At 34.6% G+C, this 17,028-nt stretch overlaps 1 protein-coding gene across 3 annotated transcripts in view; it reads right to left on the bottom strand.

The window, feature by feature from the left end:
- Nucleotides 1-17,028, bottom strand: part of rcbtb2 (regulator of chromosome condensation (RCC1) and BTB (POZ) domain containing protein 2) — a 33,234-nt gene that overhangs the window by 14,268 nt on the left and 1,938 nt on the right. For all 3 annotated transcript variants that reach the window (XM_052109614.1, XM_052109615.1, XM_052109613.1), the window contains exons 2-6: nt 16,796-16,927; nt 12,564-12,714; nt 11,971-12,137; nt 2,020-2,178; nt 1,444-1,551 (exon numbers count right to left, since the gene is read on the bottom strand). In XM_052109614.1, the coding sequence (XP_051965574.1) occupies nt 1,444-1,551; nt 2,020-2,178; nt 11,971-12,137; nt 12,564-12,714; nt 16,796-16,921 (711 nt within the window). In that variant the 5' untranslated portion in view covers nt 16,922-16,927. The remainder of the gene's footprint in view (nt 1-1,443; nt 1,552-2,019; nt 2,179-11,970; nt 12,138-12,563; nt 12,715-16,795; nt 16,928-17,028) is intronic.

The raw sequence follows: 17,028 nt of genomic DNA, 5'->3' as shown, positions 1-17,028 counted from the left end.
GTACATATGCATGATTATACTTTTCAGAGGGCCGACATTTCTGTATTTAAAATCCTTTTCTTTTTTTTTATTGATTTCATGTAATATTCTAATCTTCTGAGATTCTGAATTTGGGGTTTTTATAAGCTGTAAGCCATAATCATAAAAATTATATCAAATAAAGGCTTGAAATATCTTACTTTGCTTGTAATGAGTCTATATAATATATTAGTTTCACCTTTTAAGTTTATTACTGAAATTAATGAACTTTTGCACAATATTCTAATTTTTCGAGTTTCACCTGTATGTTATTTGCTCATAATCTTGACCAACTGCTTTGGAGATTTTGGTATTTCCCCATTCAAGTAGATATGAGCTGCACTTGTATCCATAGAAAATGTCATCCCACAGACTGCATTGAGGAGTTACGAATATGGCCGCCAAGGCACTTTGGTATATGACACATCCTTTGATGATCCATTATGAAACCTTATTGCTTTAATTTCACTATTTTTCTATATCCTTGAAAAATATTTCTTCATGAGGAGATCATTTTCAATCTAGGGCTGGGTGATATCTAAGCAATGTTCACTATATTTTAATAAAAATAATATTGTGATATCTGATTATATCGTCAACCCCCCTAACAAGGGATCTGTGAATATTCTTGCTTTACTGGTTTTGAAAAATGTAGTTCATTTGTTGAAACACGAAAAACTAAAATCAAATATATTTCTAAATTCAAATTGCACTTCAAACGAAACAAAAAGCAATTAAAATAACAAAGTGCTCAAAAAATCTAATAAAACCACCGTTCCATTTGCCATCATGCAATTATCAGTCTACAACAACAAATGGAAAATTAGGATACATTTTAATATCAATAGGCAATTATAAATGTAAACATAATTAAGATGATAATAATTGAAATATAAATCAAGTTTAGGTTCAAGGTGGATGTCTTTTTGTCTTATTTTATGATTTAATCACAAATGTGTAGGCTATTTATAAAGTTTACCTGCAGAGTTGCATTCACAATGCATGTTAAGCATGAATAGCTCCATGGAAATAAAACAAACTAAACTTTGAGCACCTCTTAACAGGACACACACATCAACGGCTTTTCTTTTGTCTCTTCTTTAAAATACAATAAAGTGTGTTTCTTCAAGCACATGTTTGTGTCTAACAGCATTTCTTGTCATGTGTCACCCCGAGATGTCTTACAGGTCACCCACCACAGAAGCAGGTAGATGAGCATTGCCCGCTATGCACATGATATAAACTAACCATATTTGACGGGTGCTAATTCCATTTCCTGTGCAGCTATTTAAAATATTTGGCGACTTGTAATTTCCCAATGTTGTTGATCATAGTTGTCAGATATCCGATTACATCGTCCTATCACCAGCCCTATTTCAATCCATGGAGGATTACAGTTTTATTTACATAGGCTTTGTTTCTCACCTGTATGATGTTGATTCCCTGTAATGCGGCAATACGGCAGGGGGTTTGCTGGTTGCCATTGTTGCCCAAACCGAGCTGTCCATTGCAATTATAACCCCAGCCATAGGTCTGTCAACACAAGAGCTTTGTTTTAGAACCAGATCTGAATAAAAAAATCTGTTATTAATACAGTTATACACTGAAAACAAGAAGTTAAACAGTCAACAGGACTGTAAAAAAAGTACCACTCATTCGACACGCATATGGAAAAATGTGTATTTAATATATTTACTTTATTGTGTTTCATAATGAAAACAGAAACGACATAAACTGGCTGTAACTGTGTTTGTCTATTGACACTGCATTTGTGTTTAAGACAAAAAAAAACACTTTACGTTTGACCGCTGAAAACAATTGCCACACATCAAAACAATTAGAAACAGAACTAAATGTCACATCTCAACTGTTTGTCAATCCCTACCAGCCAGCAACTTTCAGCATCACACTCATGTTATTAAACTCTTAAGTTATGAATTCTGCTTTAGATTCAAAACACAAACCAGAACAAATGTGTTATTCTGACAAGAATACTGTCACCTCTCCGTTGTCCAAGACGGCCATGGAGCAGAGCTGTCCACAGGCGATGTTCACTACAACCTTGTTCTGGAGGCAGCTGCTGACCCTGCGCGGGGTGGGCTGGTTGGCTGTGGAGCCTGAGCCCACCTGTCCAGAGTTGTTGTAGCCCCAGGCATACACCTGGGCAAATAAGGGGAGAGGTACACAAATGGAACTGAGATACAAGTAGGGCTGCAGCGGTATACCACGGTTTGAAAATTGACGGTTATCTTACAATGTACATTTGCTTATCTACGGTACTGAGAAAAAAATGCAACCAGACAGAGATTCTCACATGCGCATGCGCATCTCCTTTCCTTCTTGACTGTCTGTCAGACTCGTCAACTTGCGCCACACACACATGCAGCAGATGTCAGAGAGAAGCGAGGCGAGGGGGTCTGACATGAGTGTGTGTGTGAGTTAAAGCAGTGTTTCTCAACTGGTCTATTCGGACTGGGTTCGCGGACAGCAGGGAAAGAACAATGCCATGGTAACTTCTCCCATTGAAGATATTTCGGTGGCCACCAAAGTGATCGAGTATTTACCTTACCTGCAGATTTAATGATAATCTCGTAAACAGCTAAAGACTTCTCATCTGCACTTTCACGAGTGTAACGAGCTCGCACTAATGATCTGCTCTTCTCTCTGGCGCACAAATAAATAAATAAATAAAAATTACACACCGTCACCTTTACAAATTTGTTTCTGGATTTTACATGAGTAAAATTAACTGTTATATTTTGACAAAATGTTATAGTTTCATATGAAATAATCTAAAAGGTAGAATCTATTAGACCTCATTTTATATCAACAGTGGCAGTTGTAGTTAAAGTTTCGAGATGTGATTTAGCTAGTATTTATTTTTCATAAATACATTAATTTATTATATTATTATTATTATTATTTAAGACTAGCACACTGACCAAACCATGGTAATGAGGAGCCTCTCCTTCTGTGTAATATGTGTATAAATATGTAATATTAGATAACAAACAGGATAATAATGGGCTCATATAAGTAACAATGCTCTTCCATTTTTAAAAGGAGGAGCGACAACTTCCTGTAGATTTTGACATAAACAACAAAAATAATGACACTTGATGCATGTCCTTGTACTGGAAAACCATGAACAAAACTATACAACATAAAAGGAAATGCAACCCAGGATACATTAAATACAGGTTATGTTTAATCTATGACAGGTCGACACTTGATTTCCAATGTTTCCTGAAGCGAAACCAGTTGATAAGCACTGAGTTAAAGGTACAGACAGGAGCAGTATGGCTGTGCTGTCATGCACCTACATTATATGTTAACTGTTAATAATCATAGGACATTACTTTAAAAGTTCACATAGCTGATGTTATTTTTCATTTAGCAGTTAATTTAACATGCTATGCTAACATGTAAACTAACATGCTTTAGTTATATAACATGTTATAGTTACATGATATTTTTTTTTATCATGTTTATAATTCTGTTTATTATAATTCTGTTAGCTTTCTTATTTTTCTATTCATTTTATTTTCAAAAGGGAGACTTTTTTTACACATACTTCAATAAAATAAATGGTTTCAAGTTTCAATTCTAATAAAGTGTTTGCTCAAAAATAAATAGATAAATAAAATAACCCTTCTGTTTTCACTGATAATAGTAATTGTGTAATACCGTATACCGTGATATTTTCTGAGACTGTTATCATACTGTGAAAATCTCATACCGTTGCAACCCTAGATATAGGTGACTGAAATAAGTCATAAGATGCATGAAACTGAACCCCTAAACATTAACAATGGTAAACTGTAGAAAAAATATAAAAATAAAAAAAATTGCATGGAAAAACATGAATGCAAGACACCAAACCGCTGTGTTTTTTTTTTTTTCATCAATGTACATATGATATGTAGAATATTCATTCTACAACCCAAATTCCATAAAAGCTGTGACAGTATGGAAAATGCTAATAAAAACAAAAAGGAGTGAATTATAAATTCTATACACCCTGTGCTATATTTAAAGCACTGCAACAACACACTATTTGATGTTTCTTCTTTTAAATATATATTTTAAATATAAACTAATTTCAAATCAGATGATTTTAACAAGCTCTAAAAAAGTCAAGTCTCAGAGAGCGATAAAGGCCGACTGGAAGCTGCAGTGTGTGTGTGTGTGTGTGTGTGTGTGTGTGTGTGTGTGTGTGTGTGTGTGTGTGTGTGTGTGTGTGTGTGTGTGTGTGTGTGTGTGTGTGTGAGAGAGAGAGAGAGCGAGAGGGAGAGAGATTTACAGACAGCTGTCCGACACCTGTGTGTGTGGATTTGTCTTTTTAGTTAAGTTCCTCATTAAACTATTATTTATATCATCAAGCCGGTTCTCGCCGCCTCCTTTCCATGAACCCCTTTACAGAGAGATATTCTGTTTTTACCTCAAATGTAAATCTGTATGTGTGAACATATGCAGAGGATAGAGATGTAGGCACAAACCAGTAGAACATTTTTTGGTTTTAATGTTATCATAAAGAGGGAGAACAAGATGACAGGGGTCATTCACTAGTTGAATTTAACAACGACCTCTGTCAAAATAGAATAACTGATATCTTAAATGTGATTTTAACTGTAAAAATACTATTATCAATATCTAGAAATACAATTTTAACAGGCAAGTATAACTATGGTAATGAGTTTATGAATATTAATGAGATCTGGTTTTCCCATGAATCCACTTTTGGCACCAATAGTAGCAGGTTAAAAAAATGGAGGGAAAGATTCCATGTGGGAAAAAACAGCTAGTTTTTTTTTCAAGATTTTTTTTTATGTTTCAGAAATGGAAAACGAGAATTAATTTCAGTTTTTCTTTTTTTGGCCATTGTTAAACAATAATAAAACAATATTAGATTTGCTAATATGTGGGCGACATTGCAACGCTCCTTTAATCTGATGCACCATTCTTCTACTGCCTTAATCCTTTTTGCCAGAATAATAGTTTGTATCGCTCCGCAAATTTGGCGCAATTGTAATAAAATGTTGTCCCAAACTACCACTCACTGTATGTATGCAGTGTATAATGTTTTTGCTGGGCTTAAAACTGGTGATGTCTCTAATGGACAATGCGCAAGAGATCACAATCCACATCATATGCTGCCTTAGTAGTTTAGTCTCATATTTATAATATATTATTTTATATTTAATAAATTGTATGATTTTGTAATACATTTGTTTTCATGATGTTTTAATAAATGTAATGGCAAATGGGATTACAGAAGGAGCAGGTGTAACTAACATTTTATAAACTAAAACCTACTTGAATGCAGCAATGTACTGCTCATTATTCATAAATACGGGTCATTGTGCAGTCCGTATGTGCTGACATGAGAAACGAGTAATGAAAGAATCTTCTGTTAATGTCTGATCTTCTGTAAAGCTGCTTTGAAACAATGTGTGTTGTGAAAGGTGCTATACAAATAAAATTGACTTGAACTGACTTGACAGCACTAAACGCCTCCCGCCTGCACAGGGAAAAAGTAATCTTACCTGCTAAGCCAAAATCGAGGAGGAATGGGTGTTACAATAGTGCATAACATAAATTAATGTTCTAGAATGCTAATATTGTACATCTGTGTGTTACTGTATGGAAATAAAGTGCAAGAATATATATAATAATGGGCACAGCCTTTCAACCTAAATTAGAATTGCTTTTAATTCAAGCAAAAACATAATGGAAATTCTCAGTTATTTTTATGGGATGTATTATCTCATGTATTAACTCATCTTCAGATGGGGGTTCTTCTTATAGGCTAAATGTAGATATCAGGTACACTGAAAAATTGTCCCTTTGCACAGTTATTTCCTTCAAAGCCGTTTGACAGGTAGAACTTTCCCCTACACTCAAATTGTATATATATATATATATATATATATATATATATATATATATATATATATATATATATATATTATATATTAGGGTTGTCGATTTAACACATTCATTCAGTGTGATTAATTTGACCAAAAATAACGCGTTAAAACAAATTTACGCAATTAATCACACTTCCCCCAGACCATAATAAGGAAGAGTCCTGAGAAACGCAGGCTTGTAGTACCACCTGTTTACTCCAGAGGGCAGCTGTATGAGCAACACACAGCTTATACAGTCAACAAAACACTTCAGTAGGCAGAACAACACAAACATGCATTACATTCTTGCGTTCAAAACACTTGAAGGAGTGCAAATGCGAACTAAGGGATCTCAAGATGTGTTTAAAGATTGAGTATTAAACTATATTTAACTTGACACGGTGACCTAAACATTTGATGTTTATGATGCAACGCACCCGAGATGCTACACAAGCATCTGTCTGATGCAGGGTGTGGCTGGGTTGAGATGGTGCAAAATTTGGAAGTTACCCATAAATATTTAATCATGAATAAAATCAAAGAAATTTCCTTCAAACTTATTTATAAGTACTATCTCACTAATTATTTTCTTGTAGAGAGATTTAATTGTGATGTCGATATATTCTGTACATTTTGCGGTCTCCAAGCGGAAACATTTCTAAATTTATTTTGGAGTTGTCCCTACCTGGTCTGATTTCTGCAAGATTGTTAGAGATCATATTATTCCCAGGGTTTTTTTTAGCTATGACATGTCTCTTCATAAGGAATATTATTTGATTAATGTTCTGCTCTTGTTGGCAAAGTTTAGTATTCATAAATATAAGTATGGTGGTTATAAACCATTAGTTTACATTTTTAATTCAGAGGTTCAGCAATACCGGAGAACAATTTCCAATTTTAGTAACAAGAAAGCTGTAAAGTGTATTGAAATATGTAAACAATTTGATATTTTTATTAAACTGTTTATTTATTTTCCTTTTTGTTGTTGTTTACTAGATGTAAAAGTTTTGTAAGCATTAATAAAAAAATTAAAATAATGTCTGATGCAGGTGTAAATTGACATGTCCTTAAACAAGCCCTCATAATAAATCTCTAACTGATTGACAAATTCACTTGTGAAATGGATTCCTGTGATAGCCAAGGTAATTGTTAGTGCTTTCAACAGGGCTAAGAGACTACATTTGAATTTTTACCTGAAATATTATCAAAATTCTAAGTAAATTCAACTTTTCAAGTCACCAGATTTTTAAATTGAGCGATGTTTCGTAAGTCCACAAGATGGCGCAACTAGACAGATAACCTGACAGCACTATATGGCTGTTAAATTATTGATTTCTATTGTAAAATAAAGTGAATAAAATAATAATTTAAAAAAAATCTAAAGATTTAGCCAATTTATTTTCTCAAATGTTAAGTAAAATGTAAACCGTGAAAATGTATTTTCATTGTATCTTTACACTCAGGTCAGCTCAATCAAGTTCACGTCCATAGTAAAATGTTTGTTAGATTTTTAACTCTACTCCTCCTTGTTAAGAAAACCCAAACATTAAATTAGCCTACAATTTTATGCAAAGCGATGGAGCACGTTTTCATACATTTATCAACAGAACACAGATACATTACACACAATAGTATCCATCTGCTGAGCCGCAGAGCCATAGTTTTGACACAGAAATATAAATCGGTCTAAATTCACAGCAGTTTCAGGCCCGCAGTCTCTGGACTGATGTTACGGGTGGAGCTGAAGACAAAACAATCATGTTGGTGAGCAAGGTAAGTTGTTGTCTATGTAAAGTTTTATTAAATCTACCATTTTGTTTTACTTTTTTTTTTTTATCCCCTTTTCTCCCAATTTGGAATGCTCAATTCCATTACTTAGTAGGTCCTCGTGGTGGCGCGGTTACCTCAATCCGGGTGCGGAGGACAAATCTCAGTTGCCTCCGCTTCTGAGACCATCAATCCATGCATCTCATCACGTGGCTCGCTGTGCATAAGCTAAGGTAAGTGTTTTTCTGCCAACTACTGCATCTGTATACATGCATTTCTCATTTTCTTATAAAGTTCATAAAATATGAATTAAACAAAGAACAATGTTTTATCCATTAACATTAATAGAAATTAATAAATGCTGTTAAACGAAACCTACTTCATTAATGTTAACACGTTAAACCTAATTGAAAAGTGTTGAAAAGGCTACCATTAACTCTTTCCCCGCCAGTGTTTTAAAAAAAAAAGTTGCCAGCCACCGCCAGGGTTTTTGACGATTTTCGCTAAATTTAATGGCCCGCAGAATATTTTCTTCCATGAATATATGAAGATGCTATATATCACAATAAAGATCTGAGCCACTGCTTTTAGGCAAAAAAAACGATTTTATTTTATCTTCATTTGTTCTTTTTTTATTGCGACTTGAACAGAGGTCGGTTTTGTCAAAAAACAACATTTCAGACAAAAAGCTGAGAAAAAGGCATGTTTATGTCTGATATTTTGAGCTTTTCATACTCCACTTCTTCATGTTTGAGACGATCGCAGTCTGTTTCTTTGATCAAAGAGTTGCGTACTCTTTCAAAACATGCGCAGGGGTCTTCCTTACCGTATAACACCTAAAACACGGAAACCCGGAAAATTCCGTGTTTGGCGGGGAAAGAGTTAAAGGCATACAATTAAATCAAAATGTCAATGTAAAAACAGCACATTTTAAATCTAAAAAAGCAAACAAACTTAAGAAATTACGCTCTAATCTACCAACACCGCATCGGGCCTGAAACTGCTGCGGCTCTGCAGATGGACATATCTTGATACACATTACAAAATCATACAACGTTATTAAATATACAAATAATATAAACCTTGTGGTGTTGATATGAAAAATAAGTGTGGTTTATAAATGACAGAAAAAATGGATCGTGGGGATAAAAATTACATTTCAACATGTAACAATTAGTTTTTACGCACAAGACTTGTGTTACAGATATCAAGAATGATGGTTTTACTTGTTGAAATTCCATTTTTGATTTCAAGAATGTGATTTCTGCGAATGATGACATCATTTTTGATATCAAGAATTCATGTTTTTACTAGTGAAAATTACATTATTGATTAGAGAATGTTACGAAAAGAATCTCGTGCGTGACATGGTCAATGCACAAATATTTTATTAGGGACCAAGAAATGTAACGTCTGTCATAATGCTTCTTTATTTTCAATTTGTAAAATTCCTAAATTGTTTATAAATGTAACTATTGGACTCTACAGTATATTTATTAAACCATATTTAAACCATCCAGGCTTTAATAGACACATTTATTTATTTGCTTACACCAAGAATGGCATACTTAACTGAGAATTGTATAATTCTTTAATGTGAAATAAAAACCTTTCACCCATTCATTGACATCGCTAAATTGTAATCACTTGCATTCATTACTTTTTCGTTCTTTGTGTGTTTTTGTGTGCCAACCAAAGAGAAATATTCCAAAGGAATGCCACCACTGCCATCATACGTTGATATGCATTATATTATTTTTTAATGCCCCAAGGTTTTTATTGTCAACCTTCTATAAATGTCAGATTCATTAAGAGTGTGTGGTATTACATGTTGCCCAGTTTTACTCATGTCTACTATAGAGGACTGTCACTCCCTCAGACCTGCCTTATTAGGCTTTTTTCCTGTGGCTCTTGGCGGAACACTCTATTTTGGAGGTCAGCCAGCTGTGTGAAGACTCAGATCTGCTCTGCAATCTCTCATCTTTTCAAATAAGTACCTCATTGTGATGAGGCATTTTCAATGCCTTGGAAATTTTATTTTATCCTTGTCCTGACTGGTAATTTTTCCTAGTAAGGATGTTGTCTCATATATTCTGTGATTATTTCCTGGTCTCCAAGGAAATCTTAGGAAATGCACCAGACACGAGTGAATAAATGTTTGAATCATTCAAGTAGATACAGACAGGTGTATTCACCCATGTAAATATGCAACTTGTGAGTTGAGAGATGTCCTTTTCCGAGGTAAAACCAGGAGGGTGAATGCTTACACGTATAATGAGAGGCCAAGATCCAAAGCGGTAATGCCCCTATTGTTTCCATAAGTTTTCTTATTATTATTAGTCTCACACCATTTGAGTCTATGGCAGCCCATAGAATCATATGTAGGGGAAATGCTGAAATTTGGCACATTGATAGGGGTGGGTATGACACAGAATTTGGGGTCAAACTGTACTGTAAATTTATAATGCCACCCCCAGATCAAAAATTATATTTTAATTCTATATAAAATATTTATTTTTTTCCTCTGATTACTCTTGTAAAGGACCCATTACATTAAAACTCCCTACATTAAAGCAGCCAACATATTGGATTGTGATGTAAACCCACCATCTTGGATTGTGTTCCAAAACTGATCTCAGACGATCTTCAGATTGAGCCACACAAACTGTAACAGTTAACAATATCTGCGAAAAACTGGAAGTAAGGCTGTATTTCAGCAATGCTTTGTCCTATCGAAGGGGAACTTAATATGCGTTATCAAGACCATGATCTAAGGGTGCAATCAAAGATTGGATTTACCTATGGGTAAAAACAATCTTAAAAATAGCTATTTTTGCCGATACATTTTGAACAGTTTGTCCTAAAATCATGAGGTTGGTGTCTATGGATTCCTAAAGTCATGAAAATTTAGACAATGCCAATTTACAGTATTTTACATCAGCCATATTGGCTCTGCACAATTTTTAATTTTAATATAAATGTACCTTTTTTTTATGCTTTGCTGACTTGAAGAAAATCGGTATGTGTTTTTGACATCATGTCCTGAGGATACCTGAGCAGTTTGTAGACAGCGTCACATAGTGGTCAAAATGCTAAGTCAATTTAAACAAAATTTTGATGTATCACTGTTTCATAGTTTTAAGTCTTAGAATGTTCTAAATGTTTTTGTTTTTCATTTAAAACCTGCATGAAAAAACAGCTTGTTTTTAACTCTCAGCATGGTATATGTCTTTAGCACCTATCTAGTTTGTGGCAGTGTTATGCAGAAGTAGGTATGCTGTACCTGTCTACCGTAGAGATAGAAAAGCTGCCGGTTCAAGCCCAGCCCAGGACAACTTGTAATTCCTTGAGAAATTGTGCATCATATCCACTCTTTGCTTTCTTTCAGATGTGTTAATTGCAAAACACATGACCTTTGGGCTTGGCCCCGGACATTGCTGCTTGCAGTTCTATTTATCATTATTATTTTTAAATTCAAGGATGTTCCTGCTTCAATTCAAGTTAGGCTCTATCAACAGCATCAGTGATATGATGTTATATATCACATAAAATAAATTTATTTTGTCCTTCATTTCTTAAAAACAACCAAAAATTGCATTTACAGTAAAGTGTATACAAAGTGACCCTTCTCACAGACAGTGATGGTTTCCACCTTTTTACCAGCATACATTTTTTAAATATGTAGTGTAAATTTATAACATTCTTGCAACCCTACATAGGGTTGGCAGCTATAGAAAATAAATGGATGGATGGATATTTGTAACATAATTCTTTGTGTTATATTACCCTGCTGTTAATAATAAAATAAATACTAGTCAATGCTGCTGTATGGGGTTTCAAAACTGCTGCTGAGACTCTCAACTGACTGTCATAATCTATTTTTATATTTTTCATACTATGGAAAGTTGTGGGAACTTAATACTGGATTTTATTTTCTTATACTGGAGCAAATGGGAACACAAAAATATCTCCCATTCAAAATTATAGAAATTACATTTACAAGTAAATTTTTCTTACCCCATTGGCAAACATTTTTGTCTTGTTTAAAGCATAAACCTCATAAAATGTTGTAGATCTTTCTGAATATAAGACTATATCTCATGTCAGTTGGCTTCTCAAGGAAGTGTATCTTGTTTAAAAGATGTTTAGATGTCATTGCTGGAAAACAAGACAAAAATTCACTTATTAAGATTAGGCCTGCTCTAATCTGTCTCTGAATATACCACTCATCTTCTAATGTTCAAGTAAAATGATGTAATAGTGTATGAGTGTGTACCTCTCCATCTGTGGTGAGGGCTATGGTGTGGTGAGAGCCACAGGCCACCTCTGTCACTCTCTTGTTGATAAGGTTAGTGGAGACCAGGGCAGGAGTCAGGCCATGGTTGGTGGTGCCGTTTCCCAGCTGACTGTAGCCATTGTGACCCCAGGCATAAACTTCCCCATCTACATCCACAGAAAATATATATATAGCACAAGATACAACTAATTGCAATAGCATACCTCTCATCAACAAGCCACATGATTTGAGGGTGATTTTAATCCTGCTAAACTGTACTGCAAAATGCAGAAGGAACGTTTCATCTAGAACAAAATGACACCTTTTAAGGTCTTGTGATTAGAAATGTTTGTATTAAAACAGTCAAATGCTCTTAGTGCAGTGACCTCAGAGAAATGACATCAGGTGTCAGGCCATATATGAAACAAAGTCATAATAATGGTACTGCTATTTTCACCAGAGTAAGATTTTTAATTTTTGTAAACCAAACAGAAGTGAAGTACATCTGGCATCCCCTAATAGTAAACAACGGCCATTGTTCGAGGTGAACATATATGTCAAAAAAGTTAGGTGAAGTAGACAGCTTCTCCAACCTGCAGTGGCGATGACCACATGTGGTCCCGTGCCATAGCTCAAAGAGATTATTTTCTTGCCACACAAGATGTCGATCCGCCTGGGCTCTATGGTGCTCTGTGTGTCCCCGAGTCCCAAGCAGCCACTGCTGTTTGTTCCCAGTGCAAACATCTGAGGCCACATAATAATGGCAGAATGTAAATTTGCAAAAACATGACATGCTACTAAAGCAGGGCGATACGGCCCAAAAAAATCATTATATTTATTTCATAATGTTCTATATAGATATTTTTCATTTCATTTATATTTTATACATCTAATGGGGGAGGAAATGCATTCCACATGTTTGTTAAACCTCAAGAATTAATTTAAACATAACATATTTGTTTAAAAGTAAACCCAAGGAGCTAAGCTACCTTTAAAGTACACTCAGTTTAGGATTTAATCCTCCATAAGATGTGTGTGATCACTTTTTGATGAAATTTCACCAATTTCATCATCTTCAGCAGAAGTTTGACTATACTGAAAGATTTTCTTTTAACCCTCCACAGTCCAGCTCATTAGGTGGTGGTAATGCACCATAAACTGGATTGCCAACCACCAATAGGCCTCTAATGGAAATATTTTCTGGCCTGTGACAGACCAATAGATAATGAAAAGACATTTAACTAATTAGTTCATACGTAAACAGCAATAGTACTGATGTCGGAGATGTTGTTGTGTTCAATCTCTTTCGATGCACAATATCATAGTAGCCAGCCTGGATTGCTACCGAGCCTCATTTGCGTTTTTAGCACCACAACCCTGAATTAATTGACTAGATGTTGAACATAAGCTAAAAATCAAAAATTACTCAAAAGTTTACCAACGATATTGAAAATGTCTATTTTCAGATAAATAGCGATATCGTTAATACCCCAATACCCCAATCCGAACAAGTTGAGACAGTATGGAAAATGCTAATAAAAACAAAAAGGAGTGATTTGTACATTCTTATAACCGTGTTCTATATTGACATCACTACAGCAACACATTATTTTATGTTTTACCTTGCTTTTAATCCCTCTTTGTTCTTAATGATCAAGTCCCTACATTGTCCTTAAGGGTCAAATTATGTTCAATTTCAAAAGCTTGTAATAAAAGGCACGGTTTGCACGGTTTCATTCCAACTTTATTTTTAAATCGTTCATCTAGATGCCAGCTAACACAAGAAAAAAATATTTTCTATTACAATATATGGACATGAAAGGCAGGGGACGCCCCAACACAGCTTCAAAAATCTTGTTAACAAACCTTCAAAAGCTTATTATAAAGGCTCTGTTTGCTCCATATCTGTACTTTTGGGCTTATTTCGCCAGTGAACACCAGAAAAAAAAAAATTCTCTATCGCCTTCTATAACAATATACAGATATTATCCCCCACCCCACCATAAAATTGTATCACCATAAAATTGTAGAAAAGGCCAAAATATTATTATAACACTCATACTAAAAATTTCACACTCACGCACTCCAATCAGATTGGTTTATTTGTTCTTGGTGGGTGTGGTCTTTAGGGTATGTCCAGGTCAAGGCCTTCTAGCTGGCATTGAGTGACGCAATCATGCTTTAAGTGATGAAAATAATTAGAAAGTGAAGAGCACGAGGTCTAGCTGACGAGAGTCGGCTGTTATCACTGCCACTATCGCCATTGAGAAAGAGATCCTTATGGATTTAAAAACCTGAGATGTTCTGCATGACTGTGTGTGTTTTCTAAGGCCATGACCATACTAATATGTATTTCTTTGAAAACTTTTTCTCTACGTTTTGGCCTTTTGTTCACACCGAGTTGTTTTTGTCAGCGAAAACTGATCTTTTTGAAAATGCTCTCCCAAGTGGATACATTTGAAAATACCATCTTGGCTTTGTAGTGTGGACTGGGAAAATTGATATTTCTGAAAACGATGACATACTTGTTGTTATGTGATCCATTTAACCAACTCAATCAAGATGGATCCCCGTGTTATAGCGCCACTTTTGTGGCTGATATTCACTTTTAATGTTGTTAAGATAAATGTTACTTTGTACAACGTTCACATTGCATGCCTTCAAAGGTGACGGGAGGTTTACTCAGAATTGGTGTTTTGTGACGGAACATAAGGACAATTGCATTTCAGACCATACATTTTTTGCATGCGCATTAAATGGATTTAAGCATTTTCATACATTTCAGTGTGGACAAGAAACTTTTGGAAAATGGCAGTGTGGATGGAGTGTGTATCAAAATGTATCCGGATTAATGTAGACGTGGCCTAAGTGCAAATTACACTGCTTGAGCATTCGGTGTCGTTTCAAGTTTTGAAAAGTCATCGTGTACACTGACGAAACAAAATTTATTGCAAGCCAAATTTAAAATGCAAATATTACTAGATAGCTTGAATTTTTTAACAATATTGTGCACTATAGAGAGTGAAATGCCCCAAATCCTTCAAATTTGTCTTTGGGGAATATTGTTCTCAAAGAACTGGATTATTTGGTTACGCATCTGTTGGCAAATTGCTGAGCCTTGACCCATCGTTGCTCTTAAAGGAATAGGCATTTATTTAGACTCCTTGTATATTATAACATGACTGCCTCACCGGTTTAACATCTCCTGTTTAAATTGCCATGGTTGGAGCAATTGGAGCATGTTGCAATCATCTGATTTGAAATGAGTGTGTATTAAAAAAAAGAACATTTTAATTCACAAGGTAAAACATCAAACATGGTGTTGTTGTGCATTCAATACAGAACAGGGTGAACAGAATTGATACATCACTCCTTTTTGTTTTTTTTTTAGCATTTTCCATACTGTCCCAAACCCTCAACACTGACCCCACTCCTTCTGGGTCATTCACTAAGGTCGTCTGAGGAGATTAAAATGGGAAACCTTTTAAAAAATCTAGTTTTAACACATCACGTTCATGAAATGTATTGTGTATATGCAGGTTCATAAAAAATAAACATGAAAACGTTTACATAATTTTTCAATGATTTATTGTTCTGCATGCACCTGTGTCATGGGCTGGCAGGGGATGTCAGTGCTCGGATTCAAGATTTCATTGTTTTCCTTTGAATGTCAATGTTCTCAGGACATCAACTTTCCGAAGACAACAATCCTATAGTGAGAATGCTATACAGTCTGGTTATTAGCCCGATATTATTCATTATTAATATTTTATTGATTTTGATAATTGATAATTATCTTTGATGACTGTTGATTTGATGTATCAATAAACTAATGTTAATTCTAATCAATGTTCTATTGATTTTAATAATTACCTTTGATAATAATAACAATTCTATTGAATTTGATAATTGATGGTTATCTTCATGGTTATATTTTTGATTTAAAGGATTAAATAGCTAATGTTGATTCTAATCAATGTCCTATTGGTTTTAATAATTAACAATTATCTTTGATAATTATGAATTATTGCTAGTAACCAAAACCGCTCCTGAACGAAGCGCCCAACACTATTTTTTTTCACCATCTCAGGAAAGTTACACCACTTACTGCATACATTTTTTACTTTAAGTTAAAAAAAAATATCAAAATGACTTGGAACTCAGAAATTAAAAGCATGTTCATCATAGCAGATGATTATTAATGTAATTGCTTTGTGTGTTTTGCTTTTTTCTGTATTTTTTTGAATAAATTAATACATCTGGGAGAAAAATGAGGGTCAGGTCATTGACGCTTCTAACAAAACTTAACAACTACCATGTGATGGCAGCAATACAATCGTGTTTATAATACATTCTTAATGACACTTTCTGTTGTCGTCACCTTAGTACATGAAACCTGTTTTCACAACACAAGATTGAAACTTTCTTAAGTATTGCTTTGATAAGAAAGTTTGTGTTGAAAAATAAACATTGGTAATTTCGGGATTCATGTGAAGGATAACCTATCAGAGGAAAACAGAACTAAAAAAGGTAGTGACCAGGTTCAGGACATGCAGCAGAGCTCTTCTCAGGAAACAAACACGGCTTGTGTTAGTATTACAGGCCTATATATAGCTTCATTCTATCTGCTTAACAGTGACCCAAGATCATTTCGGCTTTGTCTCCATCTCTTTTTTTATATGCATGTGTATGTGTTTGAGAGTTTTGATTATATTACGCCCTTGCCAGAAATCAGAATTTGAATTATTGTGCATGATTCCATTAAATGTGCAGTTTGTTAGTCCTCTCTAAAAGTTTTATAGCCATTTCCAGCATGAATTTATACCTCATCATTAACGGTAACGTAGATGGCCTCATTGCCAGCACTGCCGAACACACAGGCTTGACGGACGAGCCGCAGTTCCTCAGGGGGCAGGAGGGCGAACACCGGCCACTTTCCCACGTCAAGCATAATACTCTGTGAAATAATAAAAAATCATAATAATTATGTATATATATATATATATATATATATATATATATATATATATAGTTGAAGTCTGAAGAAGTTTACATACA

Source organism: Xyrauchen texanus, chromosome 38 (genome assembly GCF_025860055.1).
Source record: "Xyrauchen texanus isolate HMW12.3.18 chromosome 38, RBS_HiC_50CHRs, whole genome shotgun sequence".
NCBI lineage: Eukaryota > Metazoa > Chordata > Actinopteri > Cypriniformes > Catostomidae > Xyrauchen > Xyrauchen texanus.
This window is presented reverse-complemented; position numbering and strand designations above follow the sequence as displayed.